This window comes from Phallusia mammillata, chromosome 3, assembly GCF_965637545.1.
Source record: "Phallusia mammillata chromosome 3, kaPhaMamm4.hap1.1, whole genome shotgun sequence".
NCBI classification, from domain to species: Eukaryota; Metazoa; Chordata; class Ascidiacea; order Phlebobranchia; family Ascidiidae; genus Phallusia; species Phallusia mammillata.
In genome coordinates this window covers 20,406,215-20,418,650 of record NC_137254.1, presented here as the reverse complement: position 1 = coordinate 20,418,650, position 12,436 = coordinate 20,406,215, and the positions used below count along the sequence as shown (strand labels likewise).

The following is a 12,436-nucleotide window of genomic DNA, read 5'->3' as shown; positions in this document are numbered from 1 at the left end:
TACAAGGTTGTTCTCGGCATTATGTGAACGAAGAATTGGGTATTAATTAAAACAGTGTTAACACAAGCAAAAATGCTTTTTGCACTGTTAAACTTTTGCATTATTTGTTTAATGCAAAACATTTTAACAGTTTGACAGTTTGCAATAAGAAATATGTGAAAATTGTTAAAAAAAGAGATGTTTATATTCAACATGTACTGTTTAAAATATTGTCGTTTTATATTGTACAAAATACCTTATTGAGTTGTTTGTGATTTATTAATATACGGAAATAAATACCAAACGTAAATAAATCTACAACGACTATAATCATGTTTCGATTAGTTCCAAATGAAATTTTATTTTAATCGCCAACGGACGATTTTAGTTTTAGTTTCATTTTTAACCGATCCGTTAAATTGATTGGCCGGGTTTTTAACTTAATTGTAACTTAGTAGTGCTTGATGCAGTGTCACCGTGGCAAAACACTATTAACCACCGACAGCAAGCAACTTCTACCAGCAAGAGAATGTTTCGTTTGAACTTGCACCTTTGCTGTTCATTCAAACAAATACACAGCGCTACGAAAAGCACTGCCCACTTTTTGGAAGCGAATAGAGTTCATGTTTTTATGTCAAACAATTTGCGGTAGCGTAGTGTAGGGCCTTGGGGCAAATGATGTCAATTATTTTTAGCAGCAGGTTAAATGTTGTGCCTCTTGGCAAAATTCAAATATTTGCGGCCCTAAATACGAATCTGCCTATTTCGATCAATTCATTACTGCAGATTTTCTATTTCCTTTCTCTGACCTTTTTCTTCCACTTTAAAACACATGTACTGAACCAGTTTCTGTCTAACATAAATCGCCTCTTAATCATGTAAAGCAGGACACTTAAGCTGCATTAAAAATAGGCCTATAATTTATGATCGATTTAGAGCAATTTTACAGCCATTAAATAATTTTTAACATGAACATTAAATTGTGGCATGTTTTTTTTCGTTGACGTACATTTAGACACAGGTCATTGCCTCAAGCGTATGTCATGTAGTGACTAGTGAGTGAAATAGATTTTCGTGATAAAAACCGATGGATTGATGATCATGATAAAATGTGTCCAAAAATCCTATCAAACAACCAGAAAAAGTCAATAAAATTGTAGCTTTGAGATTTGTAACTTTAAACATCGTCAGTAGTGACAACAAATAAAACCTGCAAACCGCGCAACTGCGCAGTTGCGTAATAATATTTCGCCGTATTTAGACATTATATCCTGCTCCACAATCATAAATATAAAAACATATTCAGATGTGTTGTTTCTTAGTAGAATTTAGGTTTTAAGATAAATCAAAAGACAAAAAAGATATGATATATAGTACACAAGTAAACAGTTTTTAACAAGTGCAAGGATCCCTCAGATGCATATGTACCAGCTCGATTGAGAAACTACACCAAATTGTCAATAAACCAGAAAACATGGGCCCTGTTTACTGTGTTTGATTAATGTTTGTGCAACACGTGATCACAGGGGTCTCTGCAGAAGTGGTCTATGATGACCGGCAAAGCGTCGCTCTTAAAGGTGTTTGTGTCTGCGTCGTACATTACCACCATGTCTTCGTTTCCAGTCATTTCTAAGAATGTTTTGCGATCCAAAGTCACGCCCTTGCCTTCGATTCCGATTACGTGAACCTTGCAGATGAAATTATAAATATACAACATTAAACTTTTTAAGTAGCCTATAGGTTGTAAGTCGGACAGGCTTTTCGGGTCGACTTCGCACTTTCGTTTCAAAACTGTGGAGCTAGAATAGGGTCCCAATCCACATCATGTTGCACTTGCCCAGACTTGACTTTGTTACTTCGCATAAGATACATATTGCTTTATTTTGTATAGCTGCTGTGCCTACCCCAAGTCTAAATTCAAGAAAAAATTAACGGTTTTAGCTTCCCGAATGCGCAGATAGCAGCACTTAAAAAACTGATGCTCAAAGCTGTGGCCAATTCCTTCCACCAACGCACAGACATTTAACACATAAAATCTCTGCTGGAAGCATCACATTCAAAGTAGTTTAATTAGCACATAAATTTAGTCTTAGTTTGAATTAAAACACCCTACTTCAATTTACAATCGTAAACATAGCAATACCAAAAATCCACGTCTTCTTGCTTCTAGAGCAGCCCCAACTGCGTCGTCGTCAGAATTTCTGTCAGTGATAATTGAGATCATTTTTGGCACTCGTTCATCTCTCATACCTGCTTTGGCAGTCAGCAAGTTGTCAAGTGCGTACTGGATCGCTGCACCACTATTCACCGGACCTAAAAGACAGTGTTGTAATGAACAAATCTATTCAAATAAAGCTAATTACAGAAATTTTGCATTTTTTAAATATCATTATTTGGTGTGTTGATTAGTCAGACCTTCGTTCACAGGAAAAAATCGTTCCTTAAATAGCCGAAGAAACTCCGTTTTATTTGATTGATATTCGTTAAATCTGACCATACTGGATTCCAAAGGTTTGCCACTGAAATAACCAATAGATGCTTTCACTGCATCTTCGGCAAACGCGTCGATTCTGCCAAAACGATTGTCAATAAACTACGTTTGTTAAAGGAGGATACGTAATATACGTTAAACATTTAAAGTAACCAGAGATTTAAAATAGAAACAAGGGGTTAAATATATAGAATTAAAATTAAATTTTAATTACACACGAAATTAAAAAGTCAACTTACTCTAAAAAGTTTTCTATCATAGTGATAAGAAACTCACGACCGTCTGGCCGATTGATATGCAGCAAATCAACAAAATCAAACAGAAAATAAGGAGGGCACGGTCCTAAAATGTAAAGTTTTCAACAAAATAATATAGTTACTGCATTTCACATCGTTTAAATTATGTTATAATTACTTGCACAGCATGGAGTTTTGTGTTTCCAGACTCCATTATTTTGGCACACGTTTGTCTCATGTCCTACAGGAAAAACGAAGTAATCCACTCCTGTACATTGATATTCGCAAACTGAACCCGGTTGGTTTTCGCCAAAACATTGAATGTTTCCATGTGGTAGCAAATTTGGCTGGGCGCTGCAACTTGTACCTGAAAAAAATCGGATATCATAAATCCGAACATCTATAGTATTTTCATACTCCACGGTTATATATGTTTTCAAAAATAGCAATGCATTCAACACATACTGATTAAAATTACCCAATCAGACTCGAGAATAGCAAATACTTAAATGGCAGTAAATGATTATGTGACCTGCCCGACTAAACAAGGAACCGTAATTATTCGTCCCGGTGGATTTACGACAAAGATTATGTAAATTTGTTTTTGACAAAAAATAATAGTAGTTAAACAGTTTGTTTCTTTGCCAAAGAGTAAGGTTTTGAAATGTTTTATTTTACAATTCGACTAAATTATAATCTATAAAAGATTTGTATTGTTTTGCAATATAAATAGATTCACATTTTGCTGATCCAGAAAATGTGTAAGAGAAATATTTTCCGGCATCTGTTACCGTTTAACTTAGCGGGGAAAATTCACAAAAGATCGTTTCACTTACCAGTTTCAGTTTGTAACATAATGGGAAGACATGATGCAACGTTGACGTTACACATGTCTGACGAACAGCAACATGTGCAGAATGAATTCGATTGATCGGAATTGCATTGCGTTGACACTCCAGACTTCTTTAGGTTCTAAAAGTCCATGTTTACCAAATACTATGCCGAATAAATACTACTATTTCGGGCTACGCCAAAACACAAAAAGAAAAAACGAATAAAAAAAATAAGTGTTTTCGTTGCTTCGTGACGTGCTTGAGTTTAATTCTCTTTTCCTTTGTTTATCGTGCACTGTAGTAGTCGCATTCAGTGTTTTTTACCCTCATGAAGGCGACCTGTACAGGACATCGAAATGTCGGAATAAAAATATAATTGCCAGAAGACCTCTACAAATTTGAATACAGCATAATTCCAATCATCAAATAATAACCAAATGCAGACTTCGATACGAAAGATGCAGTTAACTCCAATTGGAACCTTTACGTTAAATTGAAAATCCAACCTTATAGCTAGTATTTGTTACAAATTCAATGCTGTACTACCATCATTCAACAAGGAAACTACAACATAGTCGATGGTTAGTGCAAATGTTTGGTGTTAGACGTTAGTAAAAAAACAGAATTAGAAAGACTAGAAGGGGCATTTTTGAATTTCTTTAGTCGAACTTGGCAAGAGTTTTCAAATTATATACCACTTTTTAACGGTTGTTGGCGTGCTTTAATTTTTTTTTTTTTAATAACGTTTTATTGAATACATAGCATATTAACTTAAACAAAACTAAAAACTCTGAAAAAAGTGAACAGACATTTTTCAAAATGTAAGTCACATTTTAATAAATATTCTTGTCGTGATTAATTCCCATAAATAAATAGAATAAATTATTTAAAAAAAATTATAACCCGAAAAAACATAATGCTGTAGTGTTGATTTCAGTTCCAACTATACCTTAATTAATACTAAACCGTACACACTTGTAACTGATTGTTTTTGCATGCAGTTTCTTCCTTACACCGCTTTACGACGAACTGATTTTCTTTGTTGCGTCTTACTACTGTTTCGCACGTGTTCTAAATACAACAGCAACAATATTACACAAGTTAACAATATGTAAAAAACACACAATACAATTGCGGTCTACCTGGTTTGCCATACATTTTTGGACATGTCCATTAACGCTGCATTCTTCATGACTTCTTGATCCGTAGCAAGTCATGCATTTCAAAGCTAAAAGTGAATGGTATTTAGTTTTTTAACATTTTAAACATCACTAATAATCTTACCTTCTCCAAACAAAAATAGGTTTAGTACAATTAAAAGGATGTTTATTATTTTCATTTTCTGTTGGTAGTCTAAAATCCGTACTGTTTTGAAAGTCGACCTTAATCCAGCATAACTGATTCCAGTACGATATTTATACAAACGCCCGCGGCGAAAGACAGTGATCAATCAAGGAAGGTAAAATGTTTTTACACAGTTGTAAAGCTGGGGCACATGCTCTATTTTAGAACCATTTTTGTCAATCGATTTGTATTGTCCACATTGCATTGATGATTGCAGCTTTAACAAATCAGTCTAAAGTTATGGGTATGCATGTTCATGAACAAACTATATATAAAACCATTGTTATTATAGTTTTACGTATTGGTGGCATAAATCAGTGGTCGGCAACCGCCGGTCCGCGGCCCGCGAGATGTTTGTTACCGGGCCGTATGCCTTTTCAGACCAGATGCCTTGAAACGTTTTGCCCGTGCTTCCCGGGGATTATAAACTATTTTATGCGGTTTTATTCCTAAATATTTGTAGTTATTTGACTGCCGGCCCGTGATAAAATTTCAGTTTCAAAAACAGCCCGCAGTGCAAAAAAGGTTGCCGACCCCTGGCATAAATTACAGTTTTCCTGTGTTAACTACACACAAATTCAAGAAAGTTTGCATGATTTGAATAAGTGATAAAAAGCAATACTTTTTTCTGGGTTTGTCCCAACCTGTATTTGATTGATGATAACTTAATTGAAAAATCAACACGCATTGTTTTTGATAATTTGCTTTTTCCATACTTTGACCCCGGGAGTACCAAAAATGATTTGCGTCTGGGAAAGCAAAAATGATAATGTAATTTCCCTTCCAAAATGTCAAACAGCTCTTTAGGAAATAATTATCTATGGATTAAGTGAACTACTGAACTAGACGAATACAGTGCATTTAATCATGTAAGTCTGATAACATAATTCGTTTACGCGGTAACATAACGCAATGATTAAGGATCATTTAGAGTTGTGTTGTGGTCAACCCATTTCCTAAAATACTTCCAAGTTTTACTTTTACTTTACCTAAATTGTTTCCGGAATCACTTAGATTGCAATATAGTTTGCTGACAAAATAATCAGACATACGCAAACAGACATCCAGCTTTATTAAAGATAAAGGTAGGTTACATATCAGTTTTTGGGTATTTTCTATACTTTTTATAACAATGCACGATAAAGCAGGAGAAATAACGGGCATATAAAACAAACAACAAACAAGCCTTTATGGTTGTGTTTTATTGCACTGTTATTGATGTTCATGTAAAACGTGATCACATGGGTCCTTGCAAAAGTATTCAATGTAAGTTGGTAAAGCATCATTCTCAAACATCTTTGTATCCGCATTGTAAATGACCAATAGAGATTCTGTTCCAGTTATTTCTAATAACTTCTTTCGATCCAACATCACACCATCGCTTTCCACTCCAAGAACTTGAATCTTAGACAGAAAAAGTTTCCACAATGTTTGAAAACTGACAAATATAATTAGGTTTGGTTGTGTGTTAGCAATTCGTAAAAACACTTTTTGTTGCAGATAACGAACGTAAATTTTCTTGTTTAAACTAGCTAAGTGACTACCTGTGGAAAAATGAATAGAAAGCTTACTTTTGTTTGTAAATACAATTTACCTTTTTTATGCATGCCTCATTGAAATTGTTATTGCGTTACCGGAAAAAAATCAATTGAATCATTTTTATTAAGTTCTAATCCAGCTTTATTAAGATTATATCTAATCTAGAGAAATTACCAGATAACCGCGGTGTCTTGCTTCTTGAGCAGGTCCAACAGCATCGTCATCAGAATTTCAGTTATTATGGCGATGGACTTTCCAACCCTATCATCTCTCATTCCAGCTTTGGTCGTCAACAAGTTGTCAAGCGTATACTGAATTGCTGCGCCAATATTTACTGTGCCTATACGACAAAGTAGCTAACGTCAAGAGATGTATACGTTAGGTGGTGACGAGTTGCTTGTAAAACTCATGTTGTCTTAGTAGGTATTAGCCAAAAAAGGTTGACATTAAATGCTATAGTAAATATAATTTCGGTCAAATCAAATCTCTGGTTTGTGGCAATACGCTGGTGTACTGATAGAAATGTTTACATTGTATTTTATTTAACATGTTATCACAAACCTTTGTTAACTGGATAAAGCCGTTCTTTGAGAAGTCGAAGATGCTCTGTTTTGTTTGCCCCATATTCGTTGAACCTTATAACTGTCGATTCTTGCACATTGTCACTGAAATATGCCACAGACGCCTTAACCGCATCTTCGGCGTAAGCGTTTATTCTGCAAACAAAATTATGTGACATTCTATTTTCTTTTTACCTTGTTAAAGTAAAAATACATAAAAAATATTATCTTTTAGATGTCTTTTTAACTAAATGACTTATTTTCAACCAGGGGCTTCTTGCTTAAGGAAACACAAGTGGCTGAGGCAGGATTAGAACCCACAACCTTGTGACCACAATGCGTTAGTGGTTCTTAACCTTTTTATAAAGGCCGAACCCCTACGATATTCTTCAGCCTTTGGTGGAACCCCAAAGTTACATCATATAGGTTTTTAACCCATTGTGGTTGGTGGGTCGTATTCAGTTTTTGTTCAAACGTAGTGGCAACAGTTAGTCTTTCAGTGTTTATGATGTCATAATCTATATTGTGATGCTTGTGGTACCTGTTTTGTTTGCACACAATAGGCGTACAAAAAGTCTGACGCATATGGTTATTAGGCTGGCAATACTCTTTAGTACCACAAAAACTGTTTAGAGCAGATTGAAAATAAAAATCTTTTTTATTTACGTCACGGCTAGTACATATATTTTAATGAACATGTTTACGGCCGTACAAACATCCACTTACGACGCATAAGTTTCCAAAAGATCAAGCAAAAATTCCCGACCGCCTGGACGAGTTATGTGCATTAAATTGACGAAATCCACAAGAAAAAAAAACAATTTGAAATAAATAACGGACCAAATTTAAAAGGATTAAGACGTTGTTGTAAAAAATTAATGCCTTTTCCTTCAAAAAATTACGGTGTGGTAAGCAAACATAAAAAGCACTCGAGAATTGTAATTAAATTGGGATAATGAGAACATTAAGTTGCAGAATTGCAATATCGATGTAAAATATCTTTTATACAAAGAACTTACTTGCACAGCACGGTGTTTTATACTTCCATGTCCCGTTATTAGACATATGTTTGTTTCATGACCAACAGGGTGGAAGTAGTAATCCTCTGCTGTACATTGGTATTCGCAAATCGAACCCGCTTTGTTTTCACCAAAACAATCCAGCTTACCATGTGGTAAAATGCTTGGCAGAGGTGGGCAAGTTTTACCTGTTATAAAAGTTTTGCCATAGTTAGCTGAATAAAGAGAGCATTGCTTGTCGTTTTAAGAACTGTCATACGAGTTTGAAGGTGATCTTTAAAAGAAATATTTCAACCAAAAACAAGTTTAAATATTTTCAATTTGTCCTTTGGTTAGAAACGTCAGGTTTTAAATTAAGTTAAGGACATGAATCCACCTACTAGTTTCAGCTTGCAATGGTGATGGAACACACGAAGGCTCCAAGGCAACATTACACATATCAGTTGAACAGCAACACGTACAAAATGAGCTCGATTGGTCAGAGTTACATTGAGTTGAGAATCCGGATCGTCTACGGTTCTAAAAGTTATTGGCAAAACTCACTAGTGATGCGGCAAAATTACTGACATCAATAACTAACTTTTTATCAAAAGAGCACCTTCCTTTACTATATAGTAAGTATACTTTAGAGCAGGGGCGGGCAACATACGGCCAGCGGGCCGGATCCGGCCCGCGACGGGATTTTGAGCGGCCCGCAGACAGTTTCTGGTCTTACATGATAATGTAAGTGCCCCCTCTTGCCCCTCCGTGGCGGCGCCCATGGTGGTTCCCAACCTTTCTACACCGTGGGACCGGTAAAAATGTAAAAAAAATCCACGGACCGGCAACAAAAGGTCGTAGTGAATGCAACAGATATTTGAAAGCTTTTTGTTCACCAAAGTTGTCGTTGCGCAACATAATGCAAGATTTAGTCATAGGCTATGCATTTAGGACGAAAAATTACAACCAAACGGAAATCAACTCAAATCAAACAACAAAACGCCAATCCATTTACATACAAAATCAATGCTAGTGCGATGCTTGATGTTGTTTCGCTTCCAGTATGAATCTGGTCTCAAATCATCTCAAAAGTGAAGAATAACTTTGTTTTACAAACAAATGTTGAATGCTAGACACAGTTTATGACAAAACAATCATAAACGTCACAAAAGCTTTATTAAACAATTTTGCGTGCATCAACGGTGGAGAGCTCCCCAGTTTTACAGCCAAGCGTAAAATGGGTTTCACAGATACCAACAACTTGCCTACTTATCATTCCATTTTAAAAAGTAGCTTGGCATAAAGTAAGATAATTTGCGGACCGGCAAAATTTTTACGCGGACCGGCGGTTGGGAACCACTGGTTTAGGTGGTCTAAACTCCGTTTTAAATCACTAGATATATACGCGATTAATGTATCGATTCAGGAACCCGGCCCGCCAAGTACTTTATTTTCCCATATCAGGCCCGCCGACTGGAGAAGTTGCCCGCCCCTGCTTTAGAGTAAGTATACTTTAAAGAACGTTTCAGTTAATGTTTTTTACGAATATTGTAGCTTTTGTTTCTATATGAATTTGAAACCGTGTAGCCTTTTTCATGAGAATATCGAAACAACACGTGCAGTACCTGAAATCGATTGTTTTTACATGCAACTTCATCTTTACATCGCTTTACAACAAATAGGTTTTCGTTGTTTCGACGAACCACTGTTTCGCACGAGTTCTATACAATGACAAAATTTGTACAGTAACCAGCAAAAAGAAACACGACAGAACTAGGTATTTTGTCTTCTCACTTGATTTTTCATGCATTTCTGTACATGCCCGTTAACGTTACATTCCTCATAACTTCTTGATCCGTAACAAGTCAAGCATTTCAAAGCTAAAAAATATTGTTATCTAGTGTATGAACAGTTATAAGTCAACTTACGTTTTCCGAAATAAACTAAATTAAGCACTAACAAAACAACAATAAATTTCATTTTATGGGCCTAATTTTTTACCCTGCTGTTGAAGCTTCGACCGAAGGCACAAGTGACTATACACACCAATCTGGTTGCAGAGCCTGGGGCCAAAAAAATGCAGCGGTGAACTGATTTTTTTTAACCTGGTATTCGCCAACATGATGATATTGAAATAAACATTTGGTGTAACTACATCCTTATCCAAAGTTTGAAACGTTTATATAGATATAGGCTATGTATTCTACTTCTACCAACGTTTGTATATTCAAGACTTCTTTGTTTGTAGTTTATAGCACATTTTAGGAATATCTCCGAAACCCATCCACTACCAACCTGGTTTCTTCTTATTTCGACATGTTATGCACTTGAGCGGTTTCATTACCGGTTTACGACAAAAATGCTCATCGTGTGTAACATTGTAGCTGGAATACCGATTTCCGTTTCCGTGACTAACACTATGCAGCCCAGTGTACAAAAGACATGGCACGAGTTTATCAGTTTTTTTGAACATTGGGGAGTAAACATTCTGGTGTAGAATTTAAGCCCTTTGGTGAAAGATGGGGCTCGAAAACAATATATGTAGTTCAAGCATTAGAAGAAACAAACTAAGAAGCAACCAAGTCATAAAATAAACTTGATTGGAGTGTCAGATAAGCTCACTTCAACGCATGGCTAAAGCCCTTTAATCAGGATCCCGCTCTGCAATATTTAGCATGCACAAAAACAAATTAACATCTACAAATTTGCTGCACGGAGTTAAAAACTCATGACGCCCACTGGATGCACCTCTCTTTTGGGGATCGGTTTTAATTTACTTCTCAGTTGTGGTTTTTTAGACTTTTTGAAACAGATCAGTGTTTTTTGCAAACAAAATAACATCAATAAGCATGTAACATCAGAACAGATAAGTTAGTTATCGAACTTGAGAAAAATATAATCTGTAACGATCTAAAAAAGAAATTAAAGAGTTCGCCTGACAACTTGGGTAGATTACATATCAGAGCAGTTTTCGTATTTCACACAACATTCAAGATTTATTGTACCTAAATTTAACTTTTTTTTTTAACCAGTATCAAGTTCATAAAAAGTACATTGACGTCGAAGGCCCCACTTATTGTACCTGAAAGGCCGTATGTGGCATTTTGGTGCAAGGCTTCCCATCCCTGACCTAGGGTGGTGGAATTTATAAGTAATTTTTGATTTTTTTTTTGTCTATAAGTGAAGCTAGGCGGCCCCAGGGTGGAGTATGTGTACCACTAATTTTGTCATAAATCTCCACTATCAGATTATGTGTGACAACAAAACAACGTAAAGTAAGCGCTGAAAGTAAGTTGGAAGGAAAACAATTTACTGCATTATAATAGGCTCAATATATAATTTAAAATCATTTTAAGCCACTTTTATTAAATTTAGTTTGATACAATTTATCCTAAATTTTAACCTCTAGCCCTACCCTAACCAATAAACTTAATTCAGATCGACGTTTTCAAAAGTTTGAAGTCAAACGGCAATTTCCCTCCCTTTCCCTAAATTTCTCCTAAACTGTGAAAATACTCAGTGCGTTCATTTTTTTGGTGAATTAGGTTTGCAATTTGGTGATTTATCTTTGTAGAATTAATTTAGTTCTCTCAATCGCGTGCTCTTTTTCTTTCTCCTTTGTTTATTTCGCCGGGCAAAATCGTAGCAGCACAATTGCGCAAAAATATTCACCAAGCCGAAAATAGCTGTGCAACGTTCAGACGTTTAAGAAGCGCGACAAATTTGAGGGCACAATTGGTGGTAGACGCGCTGCAGCTACACCGTTACAACAAGCGTTATTTGACAGGGACTCACATTGGAGGGTGAGATTTGCGCATTTGGACATCGAGACTGGGGGGCTACGTTGGTGGAACCAATCAAATTGGGACAGAGTGGTTGCTAAGTTTTTCAACTCGCTTATACTGAAATATTTATTTTTAACTTCCCTGTGACTTTTTTTTGAATAAACAAACAAAAAGGTTGACGGATGAAAAAAACGTTTATTTTACAGAATGAGAAAAACGTTCATTACAATGCTAAGAGCTAGCAGCTAAAGCATGATTAGAACTTGGAAGAAGTTGCAATGTGCATCTAAAATACAGGTGCGTGAATCTATAGCACACTTTTAAGGTTTTCAAATTTTGGTCTGTAATCGCCCATTTTTGTCGTAAGGGACCACATTTCGGGCTTATTTATCGGATAAATTTTTCGCACATTTGTTTCACTAAAGAGCGACTTAAATTGAGCGCCCAAATTTTCAAGAAAAACATCAAATTTGTTTAACCGTCTTACGTACAGATACTTGTGAAAATTATTAATAACCTTCCACTCAGAAAACAAAGCATCCATTGCCAACTCAAGTTGAGTGCACTGTGTATCAGCAATCTCTGGAGGAAAGTACGAATTAAGTTTATCCTTGAACTTTTTAAGTGTTGACTCAAAATGCTTTGTCATGTCAGCTTGAGAAACTTTTTTT

General features: G+C 35.7%; 1 protein-coding gene across 3 annotated transcripts; it reads right to left on the bottom strand.

The window, feature by feature from the left end:
• Nucleotides 1-881: 881 nt before the first annotated feature.
• On the bottom strand, nucleotides 882-4,892 carry LOC145220513 (collagen alpha-3(VI) chain-like). Of its 3 annotated transcripts, none has more exons than XM_080087726.1 (9): nucleotides 4,824-4,892; nucleotides 4,682-4,767; nucleotides 4,515-4,610; nucleotides 3,543-3,678; nucleotides 2,885-3,073; nucleotides 2,710-2,812; nucleotides 2,395-2,549; nucleotides 2,123-2,292; nucleotides 882-1,666 (listed from the first exon to the last, which is right to left on the bottom strand). In XM_080087726.1, exons 1-9 carry the CDS (start codon nucleotides 4,876-4,878, stop codon nucleotides 1,478-1,480), a joined length of 1,179 nt encoding a protein of 392 aa, XP_079943852.1. In that variant the 5' UTR covers nucleotides 4,879-4,892; the 3' UTR covers nucleotides 882-1,477. The 3 variants fall into 3 exon arrangements, with proteins under 3 accessions (XP_079943852.1, XP_079943853.1, XP_079943854.1); XM_080087727.1 differs by having other exon boundaries at nucleotides 4,696-4,767; nucleotides 4,824-4,876; XM_080087728.1 differs by lacking the exons at nucleotides 4,682-4,767; nucleotides 4,824-4,892 and having other exon boundaries at nucleotides 4,489-4,604.
• Nucleotides 4,893-12,436: the final 7,544 nt, after the last annotated feature.

What these genes read in the sequence shown, in the direction of transcription:
- LOC145220513 (XM_080087726.1), bottom strand. Translation starts at nt 4,878, where the DNA reads ATGAAAATAATAAACATCCTTTTAATTGTACTAAACCTATTTTTGTTT. An exon ending in CCTATTTTTGTTTGGAGAAG is followed by an intron (nt 4,768 to 4,823) that starts GTAAGATTATTA and finishes ATTCACTTTTAG; the next exon opens with CTTTGAAATGCATGACTTGC. An exon ending in GCAAAAACAATCAGTTACAA is followed by an intron (nt 3,679 to 4,514) that starts GTGTGTACGGTT and finishes ATGGACTTTTAG; the next exon opens with AACCTAAAGAAGTCTGGAGT.